The 15,909-nt window shown below is 51.0% G+C and overlaps 1 protein-coding gene across 3 annotated transcripts; it reads left to right on the plus strand.

Annotated features, from left to right (window-relative positions):
- Positions 1 to 1,984: 1,984 nt before the first annotated feature.
- On the plus strand, positions 1,985 to 15,133 carry KYAT1 (kynurenine aminotransferase 1). 3 transcript variants are annotated; one of them, XM_070378876.1, is made up of 13 exons: positions 1,985 to 2,125; positions 4,507 to 4,565; positions 6,695 to 6,845; positions 10,374 to 10,523; positions 10,604 to 10,690; positions 10,930 to 11,058; positions 12,628 to 12,748; positions 13,089 to 13,165; positions 13,294 to 13,383; positions 13,519 to 13,705; positions 13,785 to 13,864; positions 14,395 to 14,481; positions 14,570 to 15,133. In XM_070378876.1, exons 1-13 carry the CDS (start codon positions 2,030 to 2,032, stop codon positions 14,633 to 14,635), a joined length of 1,380 nt encoding a protein of 459 aa, XP_070234977.1. In that variant the 5' UTR covers positions 1,985 to 2,029; the 3' UTR covers positions 14,636 to 15,133. The 3 variants fall into 3 exon arrangements, with proteins under 3 accessions (XP_070234977.1, XP_070234976.1, XP_070234978.1); XM_070378877.1 differs by lacking the exons at positions 1,985 to 2,125; positions 4,507 to 4,565 and adding an exon at positions 4,986 to 5,114 and having other exon boundaries at positions 14,570 to 15,132; XM_070378875.1 differs by lacking the exons at positions 1,985 to 2,125; positions 10,374 to 10,523.
- The last annotated feature ends 776 nt before the right edge of the window (positions 15,134 to 15,909 follow it).

Raw genomic sequence — 15,909 nt, forward strand, 5'->3', positions numbered from 1 at the left:
TTGAGAAACTTCTAGGCTGTTTTCCACATCTGCTGCAGCGTTTTACATTCCCAGAAGCAATATACAAGGCTTCCAATTTCCCACCATCCTTGAAACACTTGTAATTATCTGTCTTGTTCTAGCCATTCTAGTGCGTGGGAAGTTGTGTCTTAGTGCACCATTTACCTAATGGCTAATGATCGTGAGGATCTTTTCATGTGCTTGCTAACAATTTATACCTCTTTGGAGAGATTCAGATTTATAATTTGCAAATACTTTCTCCTATGTGGGGTTTTTCATTTTCTTGATGGTATCTTTTGAGACACAAAAGTTTTTAATTTTAGTGAAGTCTAAATCCATTTTTTCTTTCATTGCTTGTGTTGTTATATATAAAAGCTGCTATATATGGTGTTATATAAAAAAAAAAAAATCTTCTAATGCAAGGTCAACGGAGAAGGCAATGGCACCCCACTCCAGTACTCTTGCCTGGAAAATCCCATGGACAGAGGAGCCTGGTAGGCTGCAGTCCATGAGGTCGCTAAGAATCGGACACGACTGAGCGACTTCACTTTGACTTTTCACTTTCATGCACTGGAGAAGGAAATGGCAACCCACTCCAGTATTCTTGCCTGGAGAATCCCAGGGATGGGGGAGCCTGGTGGGCTGCCGTCTATGGGGTCGCACAGAGTCGGACATGACTGAAGCGACTTAGCAGCAGCAGCAGCAATGCAAGGTCAAAAACTTTACTCCTGTTTTCTTCAAGGAGTATTATAGTTTTAACCCTTTTATTGAGTTAATTTTTTTTATAAAGTAGGAGTCCAGTTTCATTCTTCTGCATGGGGATATCCAGATGTTTCAGCACCAATTTGTTGAAAAGATTGTTATGTCTTCATTGAATTTTCTTTTCTTTTTTTGCTCGGGGGTCACATAACTAGTTAGCATGCCAGAGTCTCCTTCATTATCAGAATTAACCAGACAAATCACTTTACCAACTAAGAACGGCCATGCACCACCACCCACAGAATCGAGAAAGAGCTATCAGTGTGCCAGTCCTGTCCCTCATTGAATTTTCTTGGCACCCTTGTCAAACAGCAATGGATCAAATAGCAGTTTACTTTTGGGCTCTCAATTCTACTCCCTTGATTTATATGTCTATCCTTATGCCATTACCACACTGTTTTTTGGTTCCCTTAGCTTTTTAGTAAGTTTTGAAACTGTGCAGTGTGTCCTTCAAAGATTTTCTTCTTTTTTAAGCATTCACTTTTTAATTTATGTTTGTTGAATCTTTTTTTTTTTTCTTAGCAGCACTGCAAGGCTGTGGGTTCTTAGTTCCCTGACCAGGGATGGAACCCGGGCCCTGGCAGTGAAAGCACTGAGTCCTAACCACTGGATCGCCAGGGAATTTCGGAATCTCTTTTAAGGCCTGATCAGCTTTAGATTTGGTTTTAGCACAGAAATAATCTACAGGTGGTATGTGTGTTTCCAGAGTCAGGACGTAATGTAGGCTTGGCTCTGCCTGTGATATTAGAAGCCATCCATAATCTTCATTTTTAATTAGATCATTTTTAATTAGAGGTGATTTACATTTTGAGGGCTTCCTGCATTGCGGGAGACCTGTGTTCAATTCCTGGGCTGGGAAGATCCCCTGGAGAAGGAAATGGCAACCCAATCCAGTATTCTTGCCTGGAGAATCCCATGGTCAGAGGAGCCTGGTGGGCTGCAGTTTGTGGAATCGAAAGAGTTGGACACAACTTAGCACTATCTTTTTCTTTCTTTTTCTTAACATTTTGAAAGGGTTACTGTGGTTGCTGGGGCGGGGGGTGGTCCCAGGGTTTCAAGGACTGAAGGATAGTCATACGACAAAACACTTGTTTCCATGCCTGGTACAGAGGGACCACTTGATAAATACCAGCGCTTATTGTTCTTGTTATTAGAGCTGATGGGCAGGGGGGGGCGGGCACCAAGTCCTGGGCCCAGAGCCATTTTTCTGGCCAGGGTGTTCTCCCTTCTCTGCCCTTGGAGGGGACCTCACCCCACGGCTCTGGGAGGCATGTTCAGGAACACGACGGCCATCTGTTTGCACCTGGTGGGGCCCCTCCGGGGAAAGAAGTCTGGAGCTTCGCTCACCCGGTGTTTGCACCAGACTGTAAGTGCTCTCGCCCGTTGAGCCCTGCTGCTCGCATGACCTGGGGTCCTGGGATCTGGCTTGGCCCTGGCTTCAAAGCTGTGCATGAGCCTCCTCTTTCAGGAAGCCTTCTCTGACTGCAGCCTGGGTGTGGGCCCCTCCCTTGCCCCTGCTTCTGATCTAGCTTGTAGCTCTGCATCCTTGGTGCTGCAGCCTCCCCATCGGCCCCTAGCCCAGCCCAGTGTTTGGTACACAGTAGGTGCTTCATAAATGTTGGCTGAATAAATACATTATGCATAAACTCAAGAACAGGCACTGGTTCCTCCCTTATCCAAGCAATGTGTGATGTACGCAAAGGTCACTCCACTGAGCACCTCAGTTTCCCCCCTTTTTCATCTCCTCCCTGAACTCATTCAGCTCGGTGCCTTTTTGTTCTCTCTCTGTGCCCCTGTACCCCTGTACTCCTTCACTCATCTCAACCCTCCTCAAACTCCCTCACTCCAACCTCTACTCACCTCTCCACCACTGCCCCAACTCATCTTTACTGTATTTCCTTAACGTGATGCATACCCAATTCAAAAGCAAGTCCTTATATCATTGAACCCATAATGACATCAATATTAAGATACATTGTTATTTTATGGACTAGTAAGGGAGGAGGAAATTGCCTATTAAATTCATTCTATAGGTTCTAAGATACATCTGAAAATGCAGTGTGCAAAAATACACATTTCAGAATCAAATATGATATGATCTCCGTACAAAAAGACTTGGAAACATAGAAAAGCACACCCATGATTCAATCACCTACAATTCCACCACTCAGAGGGAACCTTTGTTAACATGTTACTACGTTTCCTTCTAAACTTTTTTTCCATTCACATATGACTATAAACAATGTATACATACAAGCATACACAAGGGTATTTTTTTTAAACATAAGCATATCATACATGCTATTTTGTCCCCTGTTTTATTGATGTCAGTACAGCACATTTATAAACATTCCGCTAAAATGTAATTTTCTCCCATATTTTTAATCATAAAAATAAAACATTTATTTTAGAAAATGTGAAAAAAAGAAAATTATTAAGGAAGAGAAGGAAAAGTATCTGTTTACTAACCAAAGATAATCACTGCCGTCTAACATTTTGGGGATCACACAATTTCCCTGGCAAAGATCATGCTATCGTTTTTACTATTTCCATACATGCTGAGTGCCAAGCCTGGCGAGAGGTATTAGGGCCTGGTGAAAGCACAGGGCCGCCAATGTTAGCAAAGTACCCACTAGGTGCCAGGCTCCACGCTGGGCTCTCTCTGAACCATTCACATCACCAGGACCCCCAGGCGATGGAAAAACCTGGCCGGTGTACAGACCGTCCCCACACCCTTCTCCGGGCCCAGGGCCAGGTGCTAGGAGCCCTGCTGTTGCTGTCGTCCTCCCCCAGAGCCCTGTGCAGCTCCTCTTCTGACCTTGAGCAAGGCCCCAAATCTCTCTGAGCCTCAATGTCCTCATCTTTAGATGAGGATTATCCTGACCCCTCTGGTAAGCATGCTGTGAGGACTCGGACTATGAAGAACCGTGAGGGTTGACCGTGAGCTACAGCTGGTGGCTTCACCACCTGCAGCCCCTCTGAGACTCCAACCCACAGGGACCAGGAGGCTCCGAGGGACCACGAAGCCCATGCCCCTATTACACTGATGGGGAGACTGAGGCCAGGAGGAGCTAACGCACTTGTGCAATATCACCCAGCCACGACAGACTGAGGGCCTGAGCCTGATGGTCCCCAGGCCAGGCCAGGCTCTGCACACCTGTGGGTGAGGGGGAAGCTGGCCTGGAAAGAACCCAGGGAAGGGGAGGGGTGGTCCCCTGAGCCCCTGAAAGACTGAGCAAGTGGCCCCTGTGCCCGAGTCCGAACATGGCCTCATCTCAAACAGGCCTGAGTCTGTCTGTCGTGTGACCTTGAACGCAGCTGTCTCCCCCTCCTCCCTGCATTTTCGCATCTGTAAAATGGGTCAAGTCGGGGGGTTCCGGGAAGTTCATGGAAGCGTTTAGCAAGAAGCCGCTGCCGTCACTGTCACCGTACTCCGCTCTCCTGCTTCCTGCTGCTCCTCCTCCCCAGCCCCTCCAAATTTTAACCTGGGTCAAATTTTAACCTGATGGAATCCAGTCTATGTCCCAAGATGTGCGGAGTCCGGGCTGGCAGGTGGGCAACTCCAGGCTGGTGGCGCGGGGAGGAGCCAGGCGCGGGGAGGCTGGAGGAGCCCTGCTCTTCGCCTCCTCCCAGAGGGGCGGACACGGAGGCTGTGGTCACAGAGCAGTTGCCTCCCAGAGCGAGCCCAGGCTGACTCTCCACTTGCTCTGTCTCCAGCTGACTCTCTGCTTGCTCTGTTGTCTCCAGCTCACCATGGCTAAACGGCTGCAGGCTCGAAGGCTGGACGGGATCGACCACAGCCCACGGTGAGCCAGGCAGGACTGGGTAGGATGGTGGTGGGGGTCCCCTGGCTGGAGGATAGCAGGGCTGGAGGTCCCCGGGTTGGCCGGGACTCAGTGGTACCTAAGACGGCTGCATACTCGGACCGAGAGGTTTGCAGCCTCAGCCCTTGAGAGGTGAGGACCCCAGCCACTGGCTCGGGTTTGGGTCTCAGCCTCACCCTGCTTGGCTGTGGCATTTGGGGCGGTGACTCACCTGCCCTGAGCCTCCAGGTCCAGCTAGGAAATGGAGATGCTTCTGTCTCCCCTGAAGGGCCTTGGGAGGATGAGATGAAATACAGTGTGAGCCACGGCTACTACCCAGGCACCGGGCTGAGGGCTTTCCGGGGGCAGGGGGGTGTCTTTCATTTCACACTTAGTAGAGAACAAGATAAGCTAAAGAATATAAGAAGGTAAGACATGGGCGGCTTCTCACCGACACTTGCAGAGCTCAGCATCTTTTCTTTATTGACTCATTCTACATGTGAAAGACGTACGTGCCCGCTGTCACTAGTGATGCGACGGATGCAATTGAAGGTGTGTAAGAAAGACTGAAGGACCTTCCTTCTTCCCCCTTCTCCAACCCCTGCTCCCAGCCCAGTCCCCCTTTGGCCAAGAGCACAGAGCCACCTCTGTACAGGTGGCTGTTGTTTTTATCCAAAAGAGGACCATCTTTTTCTTTCACACTCTCCTCCTGTACCGCATTTTGTGTTTTGCAAACATCTTCCACCTCCATCTTCTCCTCTGATGCTCCCTGGTGTTTGGGATAGGGAAGCCAGGCCCAAAGACCCTGTGGTGTCCGGCTGCCCTCCAGGTTGAGCCCCCAGGGTCCTGCTTCCCAGGCTGCCCCGTCTGTCCTCTCTGTGAGGCAGGTGGACAGGCCTGTGGCCCATTTTGCAGATAAGGTAAAGTCCAGCCCAGAGGGAGGAAATGACTGGCTGGGAGAGGCAGCTAGAGTCTTTCCTGACTCACAGAGCCAGCAGACTCTTGAGCCTGTCATACCCATTCTACAGAAGGGAGGACTGAGGCCAGGAGAAGCCAAGTCTCAGGCAGAGTCAGGGCAGAGCTGGCCAGGGAGGACTGCACAGAGCAGGGAAGCGTGCTAGGAGAGATGAGGGCCATGAGAGGCCCCCGGTTCCTGCTGACCCTCGGGTGGTGGCCTGAGGATCTGGCTCCGTTGTCCCAGCCACCATGGAACACCCACCGTCTGACTTTGCATCTCAGCTCTGCTTTAGCCACCAGTGTGGCTCTGGGCAGGTCATGGGCCTCTCTGAGCCTCAGCAACTTCGTGTCTTCAGAGACCTTGTGAAGCTCTGGAGAGAAGAATGACCGATTGTAGACATATTTATTGTTAGGCAAATTCATTGCCACCACCCCTGACTCTTCTGCCCCTTGCCAACCTGGAGCCATGGTGCCAGCCTTTTTATCCAGCTTCTCAGCCTCTCTGCCAGCTTCCCTAAAGAGGTGGCCAGCAGGCAGGCCCAGAAGAAAGGTGGTAGGGGGCCAGAGGCGGCAGATGGCAGGGCTGGTGGGACTACAGTCTGTTCAGAGTAACTCTCCAGGGCCTGACTGTTGCTCCAGACAGAGGTGGACTCAAAAGCCAACTGGGAAAAGCTAATTGGGAGCCATCGGGCAAGTCCCCTGAATCCCACCTTCTCCATCCCCATTGCGACCGAGGAGTAGAGCTTGCCTCATAGACTAACAGAGGCGATATGAGCAAATGTTTCAAAGTGTGGCATTGACAGATGCATGAATGGGTCATGAAATCCATTTAGGGGTGCTCAGCAAGTATTTATAAAGACCAGAGTAGGACAGAATGGGAAAGACTGCCGTGGATCCCACTGGAAGGAGAACGTGGAGTCCCTGTTTGTCTGTCCAGAGTCTGGGATGTAAAAGTGGTTTCTTACCGTGGATCGTGATGGAAAGTTGCAGAGCCCCTGGGCTGAGACATGTGACCAGGATACGACGAGTTATGACCGTAAACAGATCAGGATGGGTGCTAACTATCCAGTTTTTCTAGAGCAAGCCCAACTGCCTTGCTCACCCTGCCCTGGAATGGAGCAGAAATCCAGGTTGGGGTGGAGGGTTCTGCTACCCACTCTCTGTTTGTTGCCCAGGGTGGAATTTGTCCAACTGGCCAGCGAGGAGGCTGATGTTGTAAATTTGGGCCAAGGCTTCCCAGACTTCTCACCCCCAGAGTTCGCCGTGGAAGCCTTTCAGCACGCCGTCAGCGGAGACTTCATGCTTAACCAGTACACGAAAGCATTTGTGAGTCTCCCAGCCCCTCTGGGGGCCTCAAGACATGGGTCTCTGCAGAGGTCCCAGGGGAGGAAGGGGCAGCTCTTTCTGGAGAGCAGGCCAATCTAGATGTTAGGGTTCACGGGGCAGAGCCCTTGAAATTCAGTCCGGCCACGGTTCAGTGTTCACTGACTGTCTCCTTTGTTACAGGCCCTGGGACAGTTCATGGCCTGGGGGAAAGACAGATTAAAAAAAAAACAAAACATGAGCTGGGAGATCAAGGTCTAGTGGGAAAAGCAGTCCAAACAACAGAAGCAGAAATCAAAGGTAGTTGATATGCTGCGATGGAGGAGCTTAGGGTCCTTGGGAACACGAAGAAGGCAAGGAAACCTGAGAGATCAGGGAAGGCTTCCTGAAGGAGGTGACACATAAAGCTGATGAAAGATAGTTGATTTTTTTTTTTGACTCTAAATCCAAAGTTTGTCTGTGAAGGACCACAGAGTAAATATTTGCCAGCCCTGGAGCAGGTTCTTAAACGTTGGTGTGCATCTCACAGCCTGGGGGGAGTGTCTTCCAATCCCACCGCCCAGAGTCTAGCACTGCCAACGGAGTGCTGTGTTGCTGAGTGTTCAGACTTTTGAACTTTTAACTTTAAAAATGTTTATATAAACACACACATGCATCCACATGTGAGATTTGTGTGGCTTTCTGTTTTTTTTTTTTATTGAAATATAAAGCTGACTCTGCATCATGTGGCCAAAGTATTGGAGCTTCAGCTTGATTTACAACATTGTCTTAATTTCTGGCGCTCAGCAAAGTGATTCAGTTATAATATACATATATCCCCGTTTTAAAATTTTCTTTTCCATTATGGTTTATCATAGCATATTGAATATAGTTCTCTGTGCTATACAGTAGAACCTTGTGTTTTGGGTTTTTTTGGGTTTTCTGGCTGTGCTGCTCAGTAGGTGGGATCTTAGTTCACCTACAGTGAAAGCACAGTGTCCTAACCACTGGGTCTTAAGGGAAGGCCAACGTTGTTTCTAGTATGAATCCATTTGTGTTAAAAAATCACAAATCTTTTTCTAGAAACATACAACCCACGAAAATTGAATCAAGAACAAACAGATAATTTGAACAGATCTATCACTACAAGTGAAATAGAGTCTATAATTTTAAAACTCCCTACAAACGAAAGTCTGAGACCAGATGGCTTCACAGACTGATTCTGCCAAATATACAAAGAAGAACTTACATCGATCGTTCCCAAACTCTTCCAAAAAATTGAAGAGGAAACACTCCCAAAGACTTTCTATGAAGCCATCATCATCCATCAGGATGACCAAAACTAGACAGCACCGAATCAGAAAATTACAGGGAAATATTTTGATGAATACAGATGCAACAATTTTCAACAAAATATTAGCATACCAAATCCAACAACATGTAAAAAAGATTATACGCCACATCCCAAGTTCACAAGGATCAGCATAGGCAAATCAGTGTGATTCACCACATAAACAAAAGAAAAAAACAAAAACCACATGGCTATCCCAATAGATGTAAAAAAGCATTTGATGAAATTCAACATCCATTCATGATAAAAACGCTTACCCAAGTGGTAATAGAGGAAACATCCCAACATAACAAAAGCTATCTACGACAAACCCACAGCCAATTTAATACTCAATGGTGAAAAGTTGAAAGCCTTCCCACTAAAATCTGAAACAAGACAAGGATGCCTACTCACACCTCTTCTACTCAAGATAGTACTAGAAGTCCTAGCCACAACAATCAGATAAGAAAAAGAAACACAAGGTATCCAAATTGGAAGGAAAGAGACAAAACTGTCTCTCTATGCAGAGGATATGATACTATATATAGAAAACCCTAAAGACTCCACACAAAGCTACTAGAACTGATAAGCAAATTCAACATTATATATACAATGTTATGGAACTTGTTTATTTCACTACATACATGATAGGGGCAACTTTCCATGTCAAAATAGCCTCATTCTTTTTGATGACTGCATAGTATTCCACTGACTACAGGTGCCATAATTTATTTACCCAGCCCTGCACTGATGGTCTGGTTTGGCTATCTCACTATCAAGCAATGCCACATTGAATATTTTGTGTGTACACACAGGTGAGCATTTATCTCAAATCACAAGAAGTAAAACCAGATAATCAAAGGGTGTAAGCATTTTAGCCTATGATGCTGCTGCTAAGTCACTTCAGTCGTGTCCGACTCTGTGCGACCCCATAGACGGCAGCCCACCAGGCTCTGCCGTCCCTGGGATTCTCCAGGCAAGAACACTGGAGTGGGTTGCCATTGCCTTCTCCGTTGTGTGAAAGTGAAAAGTGAAAGTGAAGTCGCTCAGTCTCGTCCGACTCGTAGCGACCCCATGGACTGCAGCCTACCAGGTTCCTCCATCCATGGGATTTTCCAGGCAAGAGTACTGGAGTGGGGTGCCATCGATGGACATCATCAAATTGCCCTCCAGTAAGACTTACATTCCCATCAATAGTCTGGTCTCAGAGCTGGCAGGAAAGTTCATTCTGTTCCTACCAATATTGAACATCAGCAATTTTTCTTTCATGACTGCCCTTATTATTTCATTGAGCTATGTGTATTTGTTTTATTGCTTCACAAGAGCTCTTTCTGTTGCAATGTTTCTCTCTTAGTTTTCTAACTTTGCTCATGGAATATTTTGATGTATAGAAATTTTTCATTTTCATGTGGTCAAATCTGGTTTGGTAAATCATTTAATTAAGTTCCAGACCTTAGGTTTCAGTCCCTTGGCTTACCCTGGAATGTGTTATAAGTGTCCTCCGCAAACAAGCATATAGATCCAATATTCCTCTCAAAGTGAGGGGTTTCCAAAGCTGCAGCATAAACTCCCAGTCCTGCACTTCAACTGCCATGACCTTGGGCAAGTCATTTCCTTTCCCGGGTCTCTTTTTCCACCTGTTAAATTATGGGAATCAAGTAATGTCTCTCTTGTAAGGCTGCCAAGAGGCTCAGATGGCACAAAAGTCCTTCTTAAAGAAAGTGAAAGTGGCCCAGTCGTATCTGATTCTTTGTGACCCCACAGACTGTACAGTGATGGGGTTCTCCAGGCCAGAATACTGGAGTGGGTAGCCTTTCCCTTCTCCAGGGGATCTTCCCAACCCAGGAATGGAAGCCAGGTCTCCCGCATTGCAGGCGGATTCTTTACCAGCTGAGCCTCAAGGGAAGTCCCTTAAACTCTCTTAAACTTAAAGAGAGGTGTTTAAAGCGTGGAGTTGTTGCTATTTAGAGGGTTCCATTGGACTGTCATTCGTGAAGGCATACACTCTGTCTGGTTCCCCATGAATCCCAGCCCTGGGTGGTGTGCCCGGCACAGAGCAGGCTTCATGGCAAGGGGTGGTGGCAGAGATGAAAGGACCCACCCCACAGAAGGTGACTTGACCCCCAGGTTTGCTGCTGAAAGATGCTAGAATTGCAGAGAGTGTCTGAACAGGAGGGTGGGCCCAGGCCGAGCCAGGCGCCTGACCCGTGCTGTCCTGGCAGGGTTACCCACCCCTGACGAAGATTCTGGCCAGTTTCTTTGGGAAGTTGCTGGGACAGGAGATAGACCCACTCAAGAACGTGCTGGTAACCGTGGGTGCCTACGGGGCCCTGTTCACAGCCTTCCAGGCCCTGGTGGATGAAGGAGATGAGGTGAAGGGGCAAAGCCCGGGCTGGGTCGGGGTGAAGGGTCCGGGTGGTGCCAGCCCCAGCTCATCTGACTTTTGTACTAGGTTATCATCATCGAGCCCTTTTTTGACTGTTATGAGCCCATGACATTGATGGCAGGGGGTCGCCCTGTGTTTGTGTCCCTGAAGCCGGTGAGGATGCTGGTTGGGGTGTGGGTGGGCAGAGGGGTCCAAGGAGTGTGCTGGGTTGAACCCGGGGAGGTGGAAAGAAGGAAGGAAGCGGAGGAGGCCAGTTTCTCCGGGGTGGGGGGAGGGGTGGCCAGAGCCCCAGAGGAGAGCCGGTGGAGACAGATGCCTGGGGGGAGGAGCCGAATTCCTAGAGATGAAAGTCAGGGAGTAAGTATTGCCACCCCCGCCCCCTCCTCTTGCAGAGCCCCACCCAGAAGGGAGAACCGGATTCCAGCAGCAACTGGCAGCTGGATCCCACGGAGCTGGCCAGCAAATTCACATCTCGCACTAAAGCCTTCATCCTCAACACACCCAACAACCCCCTGGGAAAGGTACCTGAGAGACCTCCTCCCCGGGCACCCCTCCAGATTGGCTTGCGTGCCTGTTCTGTTACTCGTGTGCTGCCATGGGGCCTCAGTTTTCTTATCCGTCAAGTGGGAGAGCTAACTGTGGAGAGCTCTGAGGATCGAGGCTCCTGGGGTCCCAGGGCCTGGGGCAGGGATCCCCAGGGCAGGTGTCAGCAGTAGGGGGCTGGGCTGGAAGCCTCTATTACTTCCCCACAGACCTGGACCCGTGACTTCACCGCTCCACTTTTCTCATCTGTAAAATGGGAACACGACAGAACCGATGTCAAGGAAGACCCAGTGTTCCACCTGTGTTTCTCCTTTACTGTCACACCATCATCACACTCACAAAGCTTCTGACACCAGATATGTGGGGTTCTTTTTTTCCCCACACTAAGCAGTTCTGTGAGACCAGCTGGGTGTCCCACAAAATCCAATTCAATTTAATTCAGTCCTGACACTGTCTACCTGGAGATGGTGTCAGCTCCCACCGGTGAAGGGCTCAGTCTGACAAGGCTGCCCCCCGACCCCACTTCAGACGCCAATCACAAGTCAGTTTGTGCTTCCAACCTGTGGCTGTAAATCTGAGACGCCCACCTCCCCCCCTTCAGGTTCAATTCATCTGAGTGGCTCACAGGACTCAGGGACACACCTACTAACAGTTATCAGTTTATTAAAGGTGATGATAAAGGATACAGATAAACAACCCGATGAAGAGACAAGTATGGCAAGGTCTGGGAGGTGCCTGAGAACAGGTGCTTGCTTCTGTCCCTGTGGAGTTGGGGGTGCGTCAGCATGAGCTCACCCACCTCTGCAAGCTCCCCAAACCCCATCCTATCGGGATTTTGATGGAGGCAACCCCTCTCCCTTCTCTGAGGAAGTGGCAGGAAGTGGGATGTGGGAGGGGGCTGAAAATTTCAGGCTCCTAATCATGGCTTGCGTGGTCTTTCTGGTGACCAGCCTCCATCCAGGAGCCCACTCAGAGTCACCTCACTAGAACAAAAATGCTCCTAGCGCTCTCATCTCTTAGGAGTGTACAGGGGGTACCATTGCCTGTGTCAAGGTCAGGATCAAAGACTAAGCATTAGAGCAAAAGATGCTTCTAGTACTCTTGTGCATGCGTGCTCAGTCGCTTCAGTCGTGTCCAGCTCTTTGCGACCCCATGGACTGTAGACGACCAAACTCCTCTGTCCATGGGATTCTCCAGACAAGGATACTGGAGTGGGTTGCCATGCCCTCCTCCAGGGGATCTTCCTGACCCAGGGATCGAACCCGCATCTCTTATGTCTCCTGCATTGGCAGGCGGGTTCTTTACCACTAGCACCACCGGGGAAACCCTCCAGGGCTTTTACCCCTTAGTAGTTACACGGGTTTTAGGAGTTCTGTGCCAGAAACCGGGGCAGAGACCAACAGAGATATTTTCTGTTATCTCAGAACTGACCTCACAGGGTCACTGTTGCAGGGATAGGAGAGGGCAGAGAAGCCCTTGGCCCCGGCTCTGGCCGGGCGCTCACATCGCTCTGAGCTGGCCTCTCTGGTGGGGGACGGTCCCTGCAGGTGTTCTCCAAGGAAGAGCTGGAGCTGGTGGCCAGCCTGTGCCAGCAGCATGACGTGGTGTGCATCTCGGACGAGGTGTACCAGTGGATGGTCTTCGATGGGTTCCAGCACATCAGCATCGGTGAGCCAAGCCGGCCAGGGCGCCCCCGTAACCCCGGACCTTTGCGGCAGGGCCTTGAGCCCAGTCCGGTGGCAGCGCAGGTCTGGTGATTAGGACCGAGGGGTCTGGACCCACACAGGTCAGGTGACCTGGGGCTGTGACTTCACTTCTCTCGGGACAGGGGAAGATAGTGGCACCTACCTCCCGAGGTTGTCATGAGGAGGGGCTCAAATATGTCTTGGAAATAGCTTTACACGGAGTGGAGTCCGTGGCGCTGAGAGCCTGGGTGCCTGCTGGGACCCAGCCCCCACTCCGTGCCCCCACCCCCGTCTCAGCAGCCGCTCTCTTTGATCTTGGGCAGCCAGCCTCCCTGGCATGTGGGAACGCACCCTGACTATCGGCAGCGCTGGCAAGACCTTCAGTGTCACAGGCTGGAAGGTGAGGCAACGAGAGTATGGGGGGCCCCTCCCTCTACAATCGTTGGTGGGAGAGGCTGGCCTGGGAATCCGGAAAGGGTTTGGCTGGGCCCCCAAGGGCCTCACCCTCTGCCTGTGTTCTTGGTCCAGGTGGGCTGGGTCCTGGGCCCCGACAGCCTCATGAAGCACCTGCGTACTGTGCACCAGAACTCCATCTATCACTGTGCCACGCAGGGCCAGGTGAGGGGGCGTGGCCATGTGAGGGGCGGGGCCGGATAGGGGCGGGGCAAGAGAGGGGTTTGGGTCAGCTCCAGGGTCGGGTCATACCTGACCCGTTCGCCGCCCCCCCTCCACCCGCCCCCACGCCCTCCCCAGGCCGCAGTGGCTCAGAGCTTCGAGCGGGAGCAGCTGCACTTCGGCCGACCCAGCAGCTACTTTGTGCAGCTCCCACAGTACATCCAGCGCTGCCGCGACCACATGATACAGAGCCTACAGTCCATGGGCTTCCGGCCTGTGACCCCCCAGGGCAGCTACTTCCTCATCACAGACATCTCGGACTTCAGTAAGTGGGCCCGGCCGCGCGGGGCTGAAGCTGGGGCCCTGGAGGCTGCCCAGGACTCAGCACGTCTTCTGTCCCCCAGAAAACAAGATGCCTGACTTGCCCGGAGCGGCAGATGAGCCGTACGACAGACGCTTCGTCAAGTGGATGATCAAGAATAAGGTGGGCTGGGCCTCTGCCGGGCGCTGTGTGTGTTTGACAGGCTGTGCACTGCTAAGGGTGCCTGACCCTCGAGCTGATGGGCCAAAATCCAGCCCGGCCTCTCAGGGCAGTATTCATTTCAAGGAAAGGAGAGCCTGTTTTTAATGTGCTCCAATAGGCCTTGTGGGCTGGCAGGAATTCCTGCCCTCTCAGGGCCTCAGTCTTCCCATCTGTACAGTGAGTTGGCCCATTAACTCTGAGGTCCATCCAGCTCAGTGCTACGATTCTAAGACATTTCTCCTATGGCTCTGCCCTGACCTGCCAGGTGATCTTCCTTGCTCTGAGCTCCCTCTCTCCTCTGTACATAAGGAGGGACTTGGCATGGTGCTTTGGGATGTTTTACCTCTGACCTTGACACAGCACTGGGAGGTGCTGCATTGAAGCTTATTCTCTTTCTCCTTCCTTATCGTGGAACCCCTCTGACCCCCTGAGGCCCCCCAGAGGCCTGCCAGGCTGTGGGATGGTTGAGACATGGGCTTCCTCCTCCCCAGGGCTTGGTGGCCATTCCAGTGTCCATCTTCTTCAGCCTGCCACACCAGAAGTTCTTTGACCACTATATCCGCTTCTGTTTTGTGAAGGTAAAGGACAGCCCTGGGGAGGGCAGAACTCCCCAAGCCTCCTCAGACCTCCTGGGGAGAGGGGTAGGACTGATCTGTGTTGGTGCAGGATGAATCCACGCTCCGGGCCATGGACCAGAAGCTGCAGAAGTGGAAGGCTGAGCTCACGCCCTGAGGTCGTGACATCAGCGCTGGGCCCTGCCTGGTGCCTGCACACTCTGTGAGGCTCTGTCTTTGTCCAGCTCTCAGCCATCCCCAGGTGGCAGGTAGATGGTACTGGAGGAGCCCGTCTCTGTAACACAGAATGATCCCAGGAAGAGTCCTGCTTTTGGTCTTTGGGGAGTCGGGAGCACTTCTTCATGGTGCATGGCTCTGTTCCTGTCGCAGAGGTGAGGGAGGCCTGGCCGGGGCCTCTCCCTGGTGCTCCCTGTGGTGGGCTAAATGGTCTTAGGTCCCCTCGCCCCTCCCCAGGCTCAGCTGGGACTCCGAGGGCAGACTTCAATAATGTACTGGCCTTGGTCCCAGTCCTGGCCCCAGCCAGGCTTCAGACATCCTTCTTTCCTTATCTACATTTGTTCTTGGGAAGTTGTATTTAGGCTTGAGTCCTCAAGCCAGTACTTTTTGCCCACAATAAAGTTTTAAGCTATTCAGACCCTTACTGGCTGCTTCTCTCTGCTTCACACCCTGGTGCTGATTGCTGGCAGGGACTCAGTCAGAACAGAAGGCACCTTCCACCTCCCTGAACCTCAGCTCCCAGACTCTCTTTCTACAAACGTTTTGGAACCCAAAGAAGGGCAGGGACTTGGGACTTGTCTGAGGTCACCTAGTTAGTTAATGATAAAATCAGGCCTTGGGGCTCAGATGGTGTGTGTAACTATTGTTGGTGTGTGTGTGTGTGTGTGTGTGTGTGTGTGTGTGTTGGGGCCCTTAGTTGTGGGTCTAACAGGAAAGATACAGACAATCAAGTCCCACAAGGATCAGAGTCCAGGCCAGGAGGGCCAGGGATTACATAATTAGAACAAAGGGGAGGGATTTCCCCGATGGTCCAGTGGTTCAGAATCTGCCTGCCAGTGCAGGGCACATGGGTTCAATTCCCTGGTCTGGGAAGATCCCACATGCCACAGGGCAACTAAGCCCGCGTGCCACGAGCCCACATGCTGCAGCTACTGAAGATCTCGTGCTCTCTAGCCTGTGCTCTGCAACAAGAGAAACCACGTAAAGAGAAGCCTGCAGGCCGCAGGGAAGAGTAGCCCCCTCTCACCGCAACGAGAGAAAGCCCGAAGGTAGCAGTGAAGACCTAGCGCAGCCAAAAGTAATTCATTACAAAACGAAAGAATAGAAGGGCAAAGGAGTGTTTCCCCAAACACTTACTGTGCACCTCTGCTTGCCGGACACCTGGACGCCCATCATCTCATTAAACAGCCTCTGAGACAGGAGTTACCGTCCCAT

This window comes from Bos mutus, chromosome 11 (assembly GCF_027580195.1).
Source record: "Bos mutus isolate GX-2022 chromosome 11, NWIPB_WYAK_1.1, whole genome shotgun sequence".
NCBI lineage: Eukaryota > Metazoa > Chordata > Mammalia > Artiodactyla > Bovidae > Bos > Bos mutus.

Excerpts from the sequence above, each read along its gene's own strand:
- KYAT1 (XM_070378876.1), top strand. The coding sequence starts at position 2,030 with ATGTTCAGGAACACGACGGCCATCTGTTTGCACCTGGTGGGGCCCCTC. Across the intron at positions 13,166-13,293 it reads TCAGTGTCACAGGCTGGAAG|GTGGGCTGGGTCCTGGGCCC; the intron begins GTGAGGCAACGA and ends TTCTTGGTCCAG. Across the intron at positions 13,384-13,518 it reads ACTGTGCCACGCAGGGCCAG|GCCGCAGTGGCTCAGAGCTT; the intron begins GTGAGGGGGCGT and ends CGCCCTCCCCAG.